This window comes from Molothrus ater, chromosome 1 (genome assembly GCF_012460135.2).
Source record: "Molothrus ater isolate BHLD 08-10-18 breed brown headed cowbird chromosome 1, BPBGC_Mater_1.1, whole genome shotgun sequence".
NCBI lineage: Eukaryota > Metazoa > Chordata > Aves > Passeriformes > Icteridae > Molothrus > Molothrus ater.
The window spans coordinates 56,852,936-56,865,336 of record NC_050478.2 but is presented as its reverse complement, the minus strand read 5'-3'; the positions used below and the strand labels follow the sequence as shown (position 1 = coordinate 56,865,336).

At 35.4% G+C, this 12,401-nt stretch overlaps 1 protein-coding gene across 2 annotated transcripts in view; it reads right to left on the bottom strand.

The window, feature by feature from the left end:
- ADCY1 (adenylate cyclase 1) overlaps positions 1–12,401 on the bottom strand; it is a 161,784-nt gene that overhangs the window by 30,932 nt on the left and 118,451 nt on the right. Inside the window, exons 9-12 of one of the 2 annotated variants that reach the window (XM_036401820.2) lie at positions 10,198–10,392; positions 8,325–8,422; positions 5,115–5,199; positions 1,267–1,356 (exon numbers count right to left, since the gene is read on the bottom strand). In XM_036401820.2, the coding sequence (XP_036257713.1) occupies positions 1,267–1,356; positions 5,115–5,199; positions 8,325–8,422; positions 10,198–10,392 (468 nt within the window). The remainder of the gene's footprint in view (positions 1–1,266; positions 1,357–5,114; positions 5,200–8,324; positions 8,423–10,197; positions 10,393–12,401) is intronic. The other variant, XM_036401822.2, reaches the window with a different exon arrangement.

The following is a 12,401-nucleotide window of genomic DNA, read 5'->3' as shown; positions in this document are numbered from 1 at the left end:
TTTCATGTCAATTCCAAAGTCAGATACACAGAATTTGCTGAGAAGCTAGCCTGGAATCACTGCAAAGCTCTATGCATTTTGTGCTTATGTCCACCTTAGGAACCATATATGCATCTGTGTGCTATTAAGGCTGTGTGTTACTCACACAGATGATGTTCAGGAATTCCCAGAAATGTCTCAACATCAGCAATTCTTGGTTCCTCTCAGGACATTTGAATCCACAGAAAAGGGACCGTTGACCCAGTCAGTTCATGGGGATAAACCAGTTACTATGTTCTCAGGGCAGGTCCAGGGACAAGTGAATACACAAAATACAAAATACAAAATATGGGGCTTGGCATCTCAGCACTGAAGCTCATGTCTTCTTGGTCAGAACACATTGTCAAATTCCTGCAGAGAAGCATAATTTGAAACATCTTCCTTCTCAGCATTTCCAGTTGTGTTTCATGTGCTATTTTTATGTGAATTCTTTCCTTTGAGTACCCTAACATGTTTAATGCATTACCATTAGCAGCCAAAATGCTGAAGATGAGTGCTAGGAATTGGTCAAGGCAATTGACTGACAAATACTTAGGTGGAAGTTTGAAGACCATGTCAATTGAAGTTGATCATGTTGAACTCTCTGCTAATCTACAGAAAAGGAAGCTCAATTTTCAGAAGTATTGAGCACATTCACTTCAAATAACAAGCTTTTTAGACATTGGATATGAATGGATCATATCAGAAGCACAATGTAAGCACCTCTTCTTGTTACACAAAACTGTCAATATTTTAAGATCTCTCTATCTTTTCTGATCTGCCTGGACTAAAAATATCCCCCTTATTACACAGAGGTATCTTCTATAAGTTGTCAAAAAGAAATAGTAATCTTGTTTTGACACCATGCCTTGTCTGTCACAAAATATTAGCCATTGAACTAGTAAGCAAGTTGAACATTTAAAAAATGTTTTTCCCATAAAGTACATGACACCAGCAGTCCACATGATGCTAAAGTTTGAAATACAAATTTATATTGATTTTGAATAGGTATTATCTGTGTAATTTGCTAATGGCTTTGCCATTCCTAATTCAATACATTGTCTCAGGCCAATGAAAATCCCAATTGCAGCAAAGGGGTTTAGTTTTGAAGAAGCATGCTCTGCAAATATGAAAAATAAAACAAATAGGAATTCATCAGATAAGAATATGGTATGTATTTAAGGGATCTCACAAGTATGTTCTTTAAACGCAATGTTAATTTAAGTGAAACTTGATTTAAATACTCACCACACAGCCTTGAGCCACAGAGTATATTAAGATCACTATAAAAATACACAAAATGGTACGAATTTGTATTGTCAGGCACCCTGGAAAACACTAAAAAAGAAAAAAAAAGTATATATAAAATATTTAAAGTATTTTTAAAGTGGGGTTGTTATTTTTTAGTAGTCTATAAAGAGAAGTGAATAAGGGATACAGAAATTTCACCTGTACTGCAAATTATGAAATTGCAGTTATTGTTGTGGAGTAACCGTTAGTGCGTAAGTGTATTTTAATGGTAATTACAGTTTTGGGGATAATAAATGTAAAATTACTATTGCTATATATTATTTCTCACTATGATTAAAACTCTTAGAAAGTTTTAGTTGTATGTCTACTCATGATGCAAATAATATTCTAGGATGGCATTTGATTTTGCTCTCATGGGGAAAGTATCCAAAGCAACTTTTGAGTTGCAAATTTTCAGCTCCTTTGCCTTGCAAATTGTGATCCAAGAGAACATACTTTGATAGCATAGAATTTTGGAATGGTATACGTGTCTTCTGCTAAATAGGCAGGTTAAATACCAGGGTAGTTTTAATTATTGCGACTCATAAAAATATTGAATTTTTCAGAAACAGCAGTAGACAACAAAAATATGTGGTGAAATGGAGTCTTGAAAACATTTTGTTTATCTCCACTTTTAGCCTGATTCCATTTGTCACACTATTAAGCGTAAGTTCCTGCTGCTATGAAGCCTGTGGCAGAATGTGAGAGAGGAAGGGTAAGTCTGTCAGGCTGCACACTTTAGGCCTGTTCCAGTCATTCTGATCAACTCTGCTTCCAGGTAAAGCTGCTTTCCTTCCTTTCCCCTTGCACTAAGAATATTTGGGGCTTCTATTATCTACTAGATGTATCTTTCAGACCACAGGACTTCTTCTAGTGACTTCAAGGGTCAAGGATTTAATCCAAGAAACAGTCAGATTTAAAGTGGGGACTATCCTGTGTTCTTTAAAAGGAGGAAGCTCAGATTTATCAAGGTTGAATTTCACTTAAGGTTAAATGGAGTGAGCAAACACCTGATTTTTGGATGAAAGTCAACAGTTTTGAAGAAAAGCTGTTCATTTCATGGGTATCACCAGCCTCAAAAACATAGCTTCCAGCAGGTAGCCTAGCAGTCAGAGAAAGACTACTGTAGCCTTCAGAATACAGCAATTACAGAAAAAAAAAAAAAAAAAAAAAAAAAAAAAAAAAAAAAGTAAGCATGAATCTACAAATATATTCTAGCTTCTATATAGTTTAAGTCCATGTAAACATAGGTGTGGAGCAATCAATATATCAGTAGTAGAATTGTATTATAGATCTGAGTTAATTTTCTACACCAGTGTAAGTACTAGCATCAATAAAATAGATTGGGATACCTGGGGTATATCACCTTAAATAAAACTGAGCATATTGAAGAAAAAATAGCTCAGATTATAGGAATCTGAGATTGAAAAGCTGTGTTTCAAGGGAGATAGAGCAATGTTCAAAATTACAGTATGAAAAAAGACTATTTCTGCATTCGTTCATCACTATCGTGCAGTTCTGATTGGAAGGGACCTCAGGGTGCTCAAAAGTACTGTCTGCCTTGAACCTCAGAGTCTCAGGGCAATTTTTGCAAAGTTGGTTATTCCTCCTGTGTCATTGCACAGCATTGTTTCTTCTTAGGACCTGGACTTTGCAATATACATTCTATAGTTATAAGATTCCTGTTTGCCCATTCTGTTAACCTATCTAGAACCCTCTCAATAATCATCCTGCCAGCTGTACTCACAAAATTGTATTCATTTGAAAACATGACATGAGTATTTGCCATGTCCTCCTCCAGGCTGTTGATAAAAATGCCTGACAGGATAGGATCCAGGATAAACTCCTGTAGTATCGCACTTACACTGGTTTCAAGGTAACCATAAAGTGCTATGCTCTGAATGTGATTATCCCCATTGTATTTTACCCATCAAACTGTCCACTTAACTAGACAGACCAGAATCCTATATACAAGTGAGGTGGAACTTATGTGGTTTTATCCATATAAATAAAATACAAAATAATTTTGCTTGAAGAAAAAATATTTATTCCATTAATTAAGATTGCAACCAAATAAGCTGTCTATTGCTTATTAAAGAGATAATACCCGTGGTTTGAAGATAATGCTGAATACTTAATAGGGATAAAGCAAAATATGGATTCAAAGATCACATGTCCTGACACATTGCACAGACAATTTTTTTGATCTGTGTAGCACATACATGTTCTAAATGTTGACATGCTAGGCTATTGGGTTAAAATGGTAAACAGACCTTTAAAAGATAAAGTATGAGACATGTCTGAATTAAAATTCTGACACTATTAAGATTTATACTTCTGACTTTATGTCATTCCAAATTGTATCGACACTTTTATGATTGCATAGAATTTTGGGCTTCATTTTCTTTATTTGAGAAATTTTTATTAACTAAATAAGTAGTGTCAAATTACCAAAATTTTAGGTAATGAGTACAGTAAAATATTATTAAAGTACTTCTATGAGTGAGGTATTTAATGCTAAAGCATGGAGAAGCTAAGTCACTTGCACAGTGTAAAAGAGCAAGTCAGTGCCATAAAACTGATTAAAATAGGGGAATGATTGTTTTACAATTGTATATCCATTATCAACATAATATTAATTTTAATTATTATAAGACATTTTTTGCCATAAAGTTTTAAATTTTGATATTCTAAGGTTTTATATTTCTTTATTTGTCTAATGCTGGATTTGATCCTGTATAGTATTGAATCTCTGGAGGAACCTGGAATAAATACAAATTTTCTTGACTGACAAAACAGATGGAATACTTCTTATGTTTGCACTAGCCCCAGGTAAATTGTATAAAGAGAAGAAACTTGCTACAAACTTAGTTTGCATTTCTACGATCTATACAGAGAAGAACAGATGATAAACTACTCTGCCCTAATAAAAAAAAGAGATCATCAAAGTTACTCACAAAAAATTTTGTAAGTTCATAAATAAGGTTCTTTTCAGCACCTGATACTTGGCTGATATACTATTTTTGTTCCCACGAAAACACATGCTTTTCTTCTGCCAAAGGACACTTTTTAAAACTAAAATTAGTGTGTCCAAATCAGAAAAGCTCATTAAATGAGTAGGTGTTTTTTCCTGATATTTGTCTGAAAAGACTAAATTTATATTAATCCAGTAGAGATTTCTTTCATCAGAAAATTAGCCTGTAGATGTTGTATTCTGGTCTGGCATACCTATTTCTCCCCTAAAACAACCAAATGTCCTTCTGCATCATTACTCTTGTGGAAATACAATGCAGGAGAATTAATCATTACTGAAGGTTTTTAAAAGGCTAAGGATTGTGTGTGTGCAAAACATTGTGCTTCACCATCAAAACAGCTGCTGTTTTGACAGGAAAAATTTTGAAAACAGAGGGGATGTTAGCAGGACTTTACACCCAGACCAGCTGGAATGAAAGAGAGGACTATTGTGCTGTGTAGTCAGAAAGGAGTAAAAGTCAGGTTAAAGCCATTGATTTAAACACAGTATTTAGTGGTAGGTGCTCAGGGAAGATTTAGCAAAAAGCAAAGTGTAGAATTAATGGCACTGAATGCTACACTGCTGTAACGATTACTCATGTAAACAGTCTACTTTCAGATGATTGGTCTTTGGTTTTCAAGTGTCTAATACATTACTTAATAAGGAACTTTAAACACATAAATTTCAGACTCTATGAATCTGTGAAGCATACTCTGATGGCTTCATATTCCAAAGAACAAACATATCATGGACACCAAAGGGAAGAATAGTCACAAAATCTTAAATCACTTACTTGTACTCGTGTGACATGTAGGTACATAATACAAGCCACTAGGAAGCATATGCAAAACACCAGGAGAACAAGAACTACGGTACTCCTAGAATCAAAACACAATAGAAGTAATGCAATGCAACTCAGTAACATGTGAGAACAAACTACAGTTAGGGGTCCTTCTAAAACAGTATTTTATAAATGGTGGAGGATGTCCTCCTCAACCTTGCTGTTATACTAACCATCACAGTGCAAATTAAGCAGTGATGTCCACTGCTCTCAAGACTATGAAATTAGTAAATGTTCTTGTAAATGGTCCCTGCTCTGATGACAGAAGGAAGATCAAAGAACCTCAAAAATTCAAATGTATGGTAGTCAAGAGAGACACTTTCTAATTGTAGGCTAGTGCAGAATATTCAGCATGATGTCTTCCAAGTAGAGTGTGTAACTCAATTACTTGGCCTTGGCAGTGGTGTTAACAGTTACCAGATACTTTTTCTGTCTCATTCCTCTTTCTCAAAGATTCAGAAATCAATGGTTATCCAATTTGGACACTTAGCAAGTCAAATAAAATCAGAGAAACCTGTCTTTTAATGAAACAACAACTCCCTCATTTTGAGTCTTCCTCAATGGTCAGACAAATCTTATGTTTCAAAAAGATGATTTAATAATTCTTAAATTCTTAATCTTCCCTCTTCCGATCTATCAAAATAGGCTTGTTCTTAATGAGAAGAGTGGTGCAAACCAAGAACTTTCTCCAGAAAACTTCTTTTGGAAAAGTACCTTATGGATGTGAGCAAGCTGACAGAAATTAGTCCACCAGTGTGGGTGCATTTGATTTCTGCTCAGGGACAGCCTGGCCGCATGCCAGGGCTGTATGACAGCAGCATAACATGATCTTCACACCTTCTTATCTAACTTGTGAGGACAAACCAGTCAGTCCACAAGCCATGTGAACAATGGATTCAGGCAGTTATGTATCTGTGCCCTTAACGATTACAGGAAAAAGATTGTTTTCTAACAGCAGAAGTGTGAAATTCTCCTGTAGAGTTTCTAACTATTTGACTTTGATTTCAAATTAATGTAACAGTCTGTACTGATACAGGAACTGGAAGAATTGTGTGGTGTACTATGTACTTCCCCAGAATGGGAAGGTGACTCTGGGTACTTTTAGTGTGGACTCTGAATACAAATACTAATCAAGGCAGGATCTCATGCCTTTAGAGGTTTCCCTTGTATCCAGGATGCTAGAAAAGAATGCAGGGGACATGTCTGCAACAACATCTTGTAATGTAGCAATAGCTGACAACTGACAGTAGTGCTGAGTGGCACCCTGACAGACATTCAGGTTGGCATCTAAAAAGGGCTACATTGCTTTTTTGAAAAGTAAACACAGAATCGGACATTAGAAGGGTTCCTAGTCAGGGCTTTTAGTGGCTACACTGCATATGTGCCTCCATAATTGGACAGCTTAGGTTGACAGGAACGTAGCCTTACTTTGACCACCTCCATCTGGGAATAGAAAATGTGTCTTTAGTTGAGAAGCTGTTTTGCTCAAAAGATGATAAGAATTGTGAGAATAGCAAGTCTATTGACTTTCCTACAACATTTTCTTGTCTAGTTGGCCAATCTCCTCCTTGAAATATATATATATATATATAACTTCTCCCATTAGGGTAGCATATTACAAGCCTTGTATTGGCTTTTGCATTCTCTTGCCACACGTATAACTACTTTGGTAATCTAAATAGCAGCTTAAAGCTCCAAACTTGGGAAAGTGGAGAATTTTTTTTCCTATACTTCCGAAGTTTTAATTTAGCTCATGTTTGCATCTGTGTCACAGCAAGGGAAGAGCCCAAGAAGAATTTGGCTATATGAAGCCACCACTCAGGCACTGGAAGAAAGAACTTAGGAGCATTCAGTGGGTGGCTTTTTTAACTAACCCAGTCCATCTTCATTACGTTTTGTGGTGATATTCTTCTGGAGCTTGTGTGTCAGATCACTACTTAAACTGAAGCTCTGCCCATCTGTTTTAAAGTGACAGTAGTTTTTTGAAAGGCTATTATATGATTCTTAGAAATTCAGTCTAGTTTCAACTACACTAATACACTTTGTTTCTATTTGTTCAAAACTGCTATGTACTGCAGCTGTGGCTTATTGAAGAAGAAGGTGAAAGACTTCTTAATCATGCTCCAATTAGCAGAGTCATTAGTCTGGAAATGGTGTAAATGATGACTAAGTTACTTTGAATTCTTTAGATGAAAAGTACTATATTACAAATTAGTGTTTCTATTTTATTAACATGAATAAACTTTTTCAATCTTTAAACTAGAAATAATAGAATATAGAAGTATTATTCTAACTGGAGATTTGTGAATAGAAAGGACCATAATTTAAAAGGAATTTTCAAAAGCATTATCCTGTAGCTAGTTCTATTCCCCCTGAAGTAGTTATGAAAGTGAGGAAATTTCATTCTTAATGCTTTGATATTCTAATCTGAAAAAAGTTCATTATTCATAATTTTTATACCTTATACACAATTCTATCTACCTCTAGATTTGAAAGGGGTCTAATTATTTTTTATTTAGTAAGCACTCACATAGAACTGACAAAATCTGAGGTAATCACTAGCTAATCACTCAACAATAGGCATAAGACACCTCCTAAACACACCACTTGGTTATGTTTACTTAAGTCCAGTCAAGGTTGGACTACAAGTTGTATGTGCATAGCCAAAATACACACTAGGCAGTTTATGTAGGGATAGTGTTGATACCAAAAACTTCAATGAATGCTATAAATGCAGGCCTCAATGCAGCTGGATGGGTACTTTCAGTTCCCACTAAACTCTGCAGGGTTTTATCTCTGTTGCTATTAATACCAGTACTTAATCCAAAGTAGCACAAACACATTTAGAAAAGCTGCTGTAACACCTTTGTTTGTAATGCAAAAATACTTTAAATAAGTTAAAAATGACCAATAAATTTTAAATAAACACTGAAATATATCTTTTTCCTCTGAGTGCATGCTACTACAAAATAAAAAAAAATATAGTGAAAAGTATCTTCTGTGGATAAATGAAAGAGATAACAATTAGACCGAGGGGCATACTAACAGAGACTCTCCCATGTGAAGTCCCCATTCCTGTTCCAAAGACTTTAATTTTTGACCTGTGCAGGATGTCTGAGGATGTTCCACTTCGAGTTATGATGGCAAAAGACAGAAACTTACTGTGGTATTATTAGAAGGTAGACAAGGCCAAATAAGGCAGCTAGAATTAGTGAGAGAACTACAGCACTGGTGAAGTACTCATCCTGAAGCTGGTGGTACTGTTAAAGAAAGGAAGAAGTGAAGACAGTAAATATTTCATGTATACCAAGACACCTACACTTGTCCATTCTCAGTAAGAAAGAACTGTATCCTAAAATAAAACAAGCCCCTGCTTAGTTAAAAACATGATGGCTTAATTTGCACTGAAAAAACAGATGACGGAAGTCTACATAAGAGTTTCCTTGACAGACTTCTCTTTCACCTTGTAACTAGTCAAAATGGGTTTAGGCTCAGATATAAGTTTATCTTTTTGAGAAAAAAAATCAGCCACTTTGAACTAGGAGGGGGTGGCCCTCCTTCTGTTTACTCATCATGATAAAAGGCCATAGACTCCTTGCTGCTGCTTTCAAGTTCTTTCACCTCAGCTGCTCAGGACAGGACTCTAATGAGTGGACTTGGAGGCAGCTGCTAATGAGATACATGTGCTCAGTTTGGAGCAGCTACTGTTCCTGATTCCACTAAGCTGCAGTATTAATGAGAGAAAGTTTCCAGGGGTTGAAACACAAAAGTGTTGTCTCAGAAAGACCCGAAGTTCAATGTCATTTACAGCAGACTTTTTATTTTGAAACAAAAAAGTTACAGCCTAATAATAAATTACTTTGGAAACTTGAACACAAAATTTATACTTTAAACCCTAAAAAATTTGGATCCAGTATGGCACACAGCCTTCTAACTTGAAGCAGTAGTGACCTGAAATCTTAGACTATATAGTGACTTACATTGGAAAAATAAATATTACTGCCAAATTAATGCAAAACCATACTACTTTTGTTTTTTCAAACACATAAAGTAAAGGCTGTAGATACAAATAATTTGTATTCACAAAAAATACTCCTACAAGGTAGGAACAATTGTTTACTGATATGCATGTTTGTATGGTCTGAGTAAATCCCCTGCTTTCAGCACTGCCACACTGGTATAATATTGCAACCTTGTCCAGAGATTTAATGTTTGGGGGTTTTTTTTTGGTTTTTTTTTTTTTTTTAATATTTTCAAGAATTTCTGGATCAATACTTACCAGGCTACCTATACATCTTGTCAATAAGACTTCTCCAAAGCAGATGAGTGAGTAGGCAGACACATTGCAATGAGACATCATTAAACAAGTGACTCAGACAGTTTGGAGAACGAAAAGAAAGACCAAAACACAGGATATATAACACGGGGTAGGATACTGACAAGTAGGACAATATCTATCATGGCAATGGTGCCCTGAACGGGGAATAAGGAGCATTGACTCCATGATTGCACAAGGCTGATCAATTGCTTTATTAAGCTATACTTTATTATACTATACTCTTAGAAACTCGTAACCCTTACAGACTGTCCAGTACAGCTTACCCTAATTAGTCAATCAATCCAAACATCATCCAGTCTCCAATTAAGAAATCACCCTTTGGTAAACAATATCCATAACACATTCCACATGTGCACAACAGGTGTAGCAAATGGAGATAAGAACTGTTTCTCATTCTCTTCTCTGAACTTTCTCACAGCTTTTCACAACTTCCCAGGAAAATCCTGGGAGAGAACTATGTCTCTCTCTGTACAGAGGATATGTGATTACCACAAATACCAATCTTTCTTTTAATCCCCTTCAAGTGTTTCCATAGAAGGTAGAAATAATGTCACCCTCTAAATTGAGAAACAGTCCAGTGGAGTATTTAAAGATAGTGAGTAGAATTTAAACATTGCATGAAACCCGAACAAAAACCACAGTGCTAATTGGCATATGGTCAGTGAAATTAGTAAAAATAATTTTAAACTCCCTTACTTTATTTTCACGTTCAATTTGCTTATACTTCAGGGTAATGAAATTCAAGTCAGCCATCTCAGACTCAGTTTGCCGGGCCTCTATCAAGCGGCTGATGTATCTGTTCACTCGAGTTCCTGGAGTGCTGTATACAATATTGTTAGAAAAAGAGGAGCGATTCCTGAGTTTTTCAGAGGCTGTCCTTAATGCTCTCCTCTGTAATATGGATAAAGAAAGAAGGACAGATTTTATTAGCACTGAGATTTTGCATTGCTGTTCATATTACCTCAAGCTCACAGAGAGAATGGGGAATTCATAAAGAAAGCAACTACAAATAGAAAATAATAGAGTTCTTATCTCTGTGTGAATGTCACCTTTTTAAAATTCCTTACCTGAAATCCTGATATCATTCAAATCAAAGAGAAAACTCCCACTTCATTCCAAGATTTTAATCTGGAAATTCTTTTCACATATGGCCCTGATACTCTGCCACTGAGGGAATAATCAGTTTGTACCCAGTAGGGTTATTTTACCTTGCTAAATGGTTTTATATTGGTTTGTTTTCTTGACAGAGGACATGGAGCTCTGGACATCTTGAAGACAAGATAACCAGGCTCTTCATAACACAAGAAAAGTCCTACTGTCTAGGTAACAATACATGTTTCAAAAAGATAGTTTTACCTTAAAGTCTTGGACAATGACCACCTGTGACTACAGAGGGTCTGAAATCTCAAGCGTTATCTTTAACTTGCCCAACTGGCTCTCTTGTTAAGATCTCTTGAGTATTCCTCAAGTGACTTGCAGATCCAGATGGAGCCATCCAACAAATTATCAGAACTAAACTAACTGCCTAACTGGCTCCTCCAAGGCTGAGATAGCACAACTATAAGATAATTATTCATAGTCCTTTCCAGTGGAAAAGATTTTTCACAGAGTGTATCTGAAGGGATTTTAAACAAGCTGTCTCACTTTTCACAGAGAGCACTCAGGAGACAGTGAGCAGTATCTCAGCCACACTGGTGGCAACCTCCAGTTGAGGGCACTTTAATCTAAACCACTATGGCTAGATCTGTTCTGTGACTGGACAGGGGTCAAGCTAACTTCCCAGAACAGTTTTGACAACAAAGCTCAGGCAAGTTCTAGTATTTCTGTAAAGTTAAAGGAATATTTTTTTATCTAGCATCTGGAGAGTTCAAGACAGTTCAAAACATTATGAAATAACAAGTCTACACAGGATATAATAAGTAGAGTATGTCAGAAAGATGTTAAAGAAGAAAACAAAATTTCTTTCTTCAGAATACTCAGTCCTAAATACCCACTCTAGAGGCTATACAACAACATATCCTTTTAATCCAGATGGTTAAAATGATGGTGATCACTATATAAGTAATCTTGCAGGAATAGCAGTTTCCTTTTTAATTTCCAAGAAATTCTTAGGAGTACCTCATCAGTGAACAAATTGTGAACTCTTGCAGTTCATTACCTTACACAGCTGCTTATTATTATTATTATTATTATTATTATTATTATATTATATCTAAATCCTTATAAATAGTGGGAAGGGTTATCTGCTGACTGATACCTTAGTTTTCTGTTTGTTAAGAAAAATGGACCCCAGCAAAGATAAAGTAACTTTTCAAGTCTTGCTTTGCTGGCTTTATATGTAGAGAGGAAGCTACATCAGCAGTAAACAATTAAAAGGTTACATTTTTCTTCAAGCTATCAGATCCCATTACCTGGTATATTGTCTTTTGGTGTAAGAGCTAATTGTTTCAACATGAAAACTAATCTTAGGCACATACATTGATTAGAGAGCTTAAATTACCAGCCAAACAACTATTTTCAGTGTTTCTAAACTGAGAGAAATTTGTTTTCTTGAAGAAACATTTCTATCAGTAATTTGTAAGGAAATTGAGTGCTTTTAGGAGAATAATAGAAACAGGAATTTCTGTGTCAGAAATATACAATTTTGCTCTCAATAAATTATAATTAGTTAACATATGTATTGCATTCTTTGCAGCAGAAATACATCTTCAAGGATTTTTTACAATTCAAATTTAAGCCTATAGTATAACAACAGGGGGGAGGAAAACAGTATTTAAATAAATGTTTCTTTGCATCAAAACCTGAAATGAGGGTAGATGAATATGGGTATTGCTCTGATATATGGAATAAATTATATTATCTCTGCCATTTTGAAACAGGGTTAAATTTTCTATTCTTAA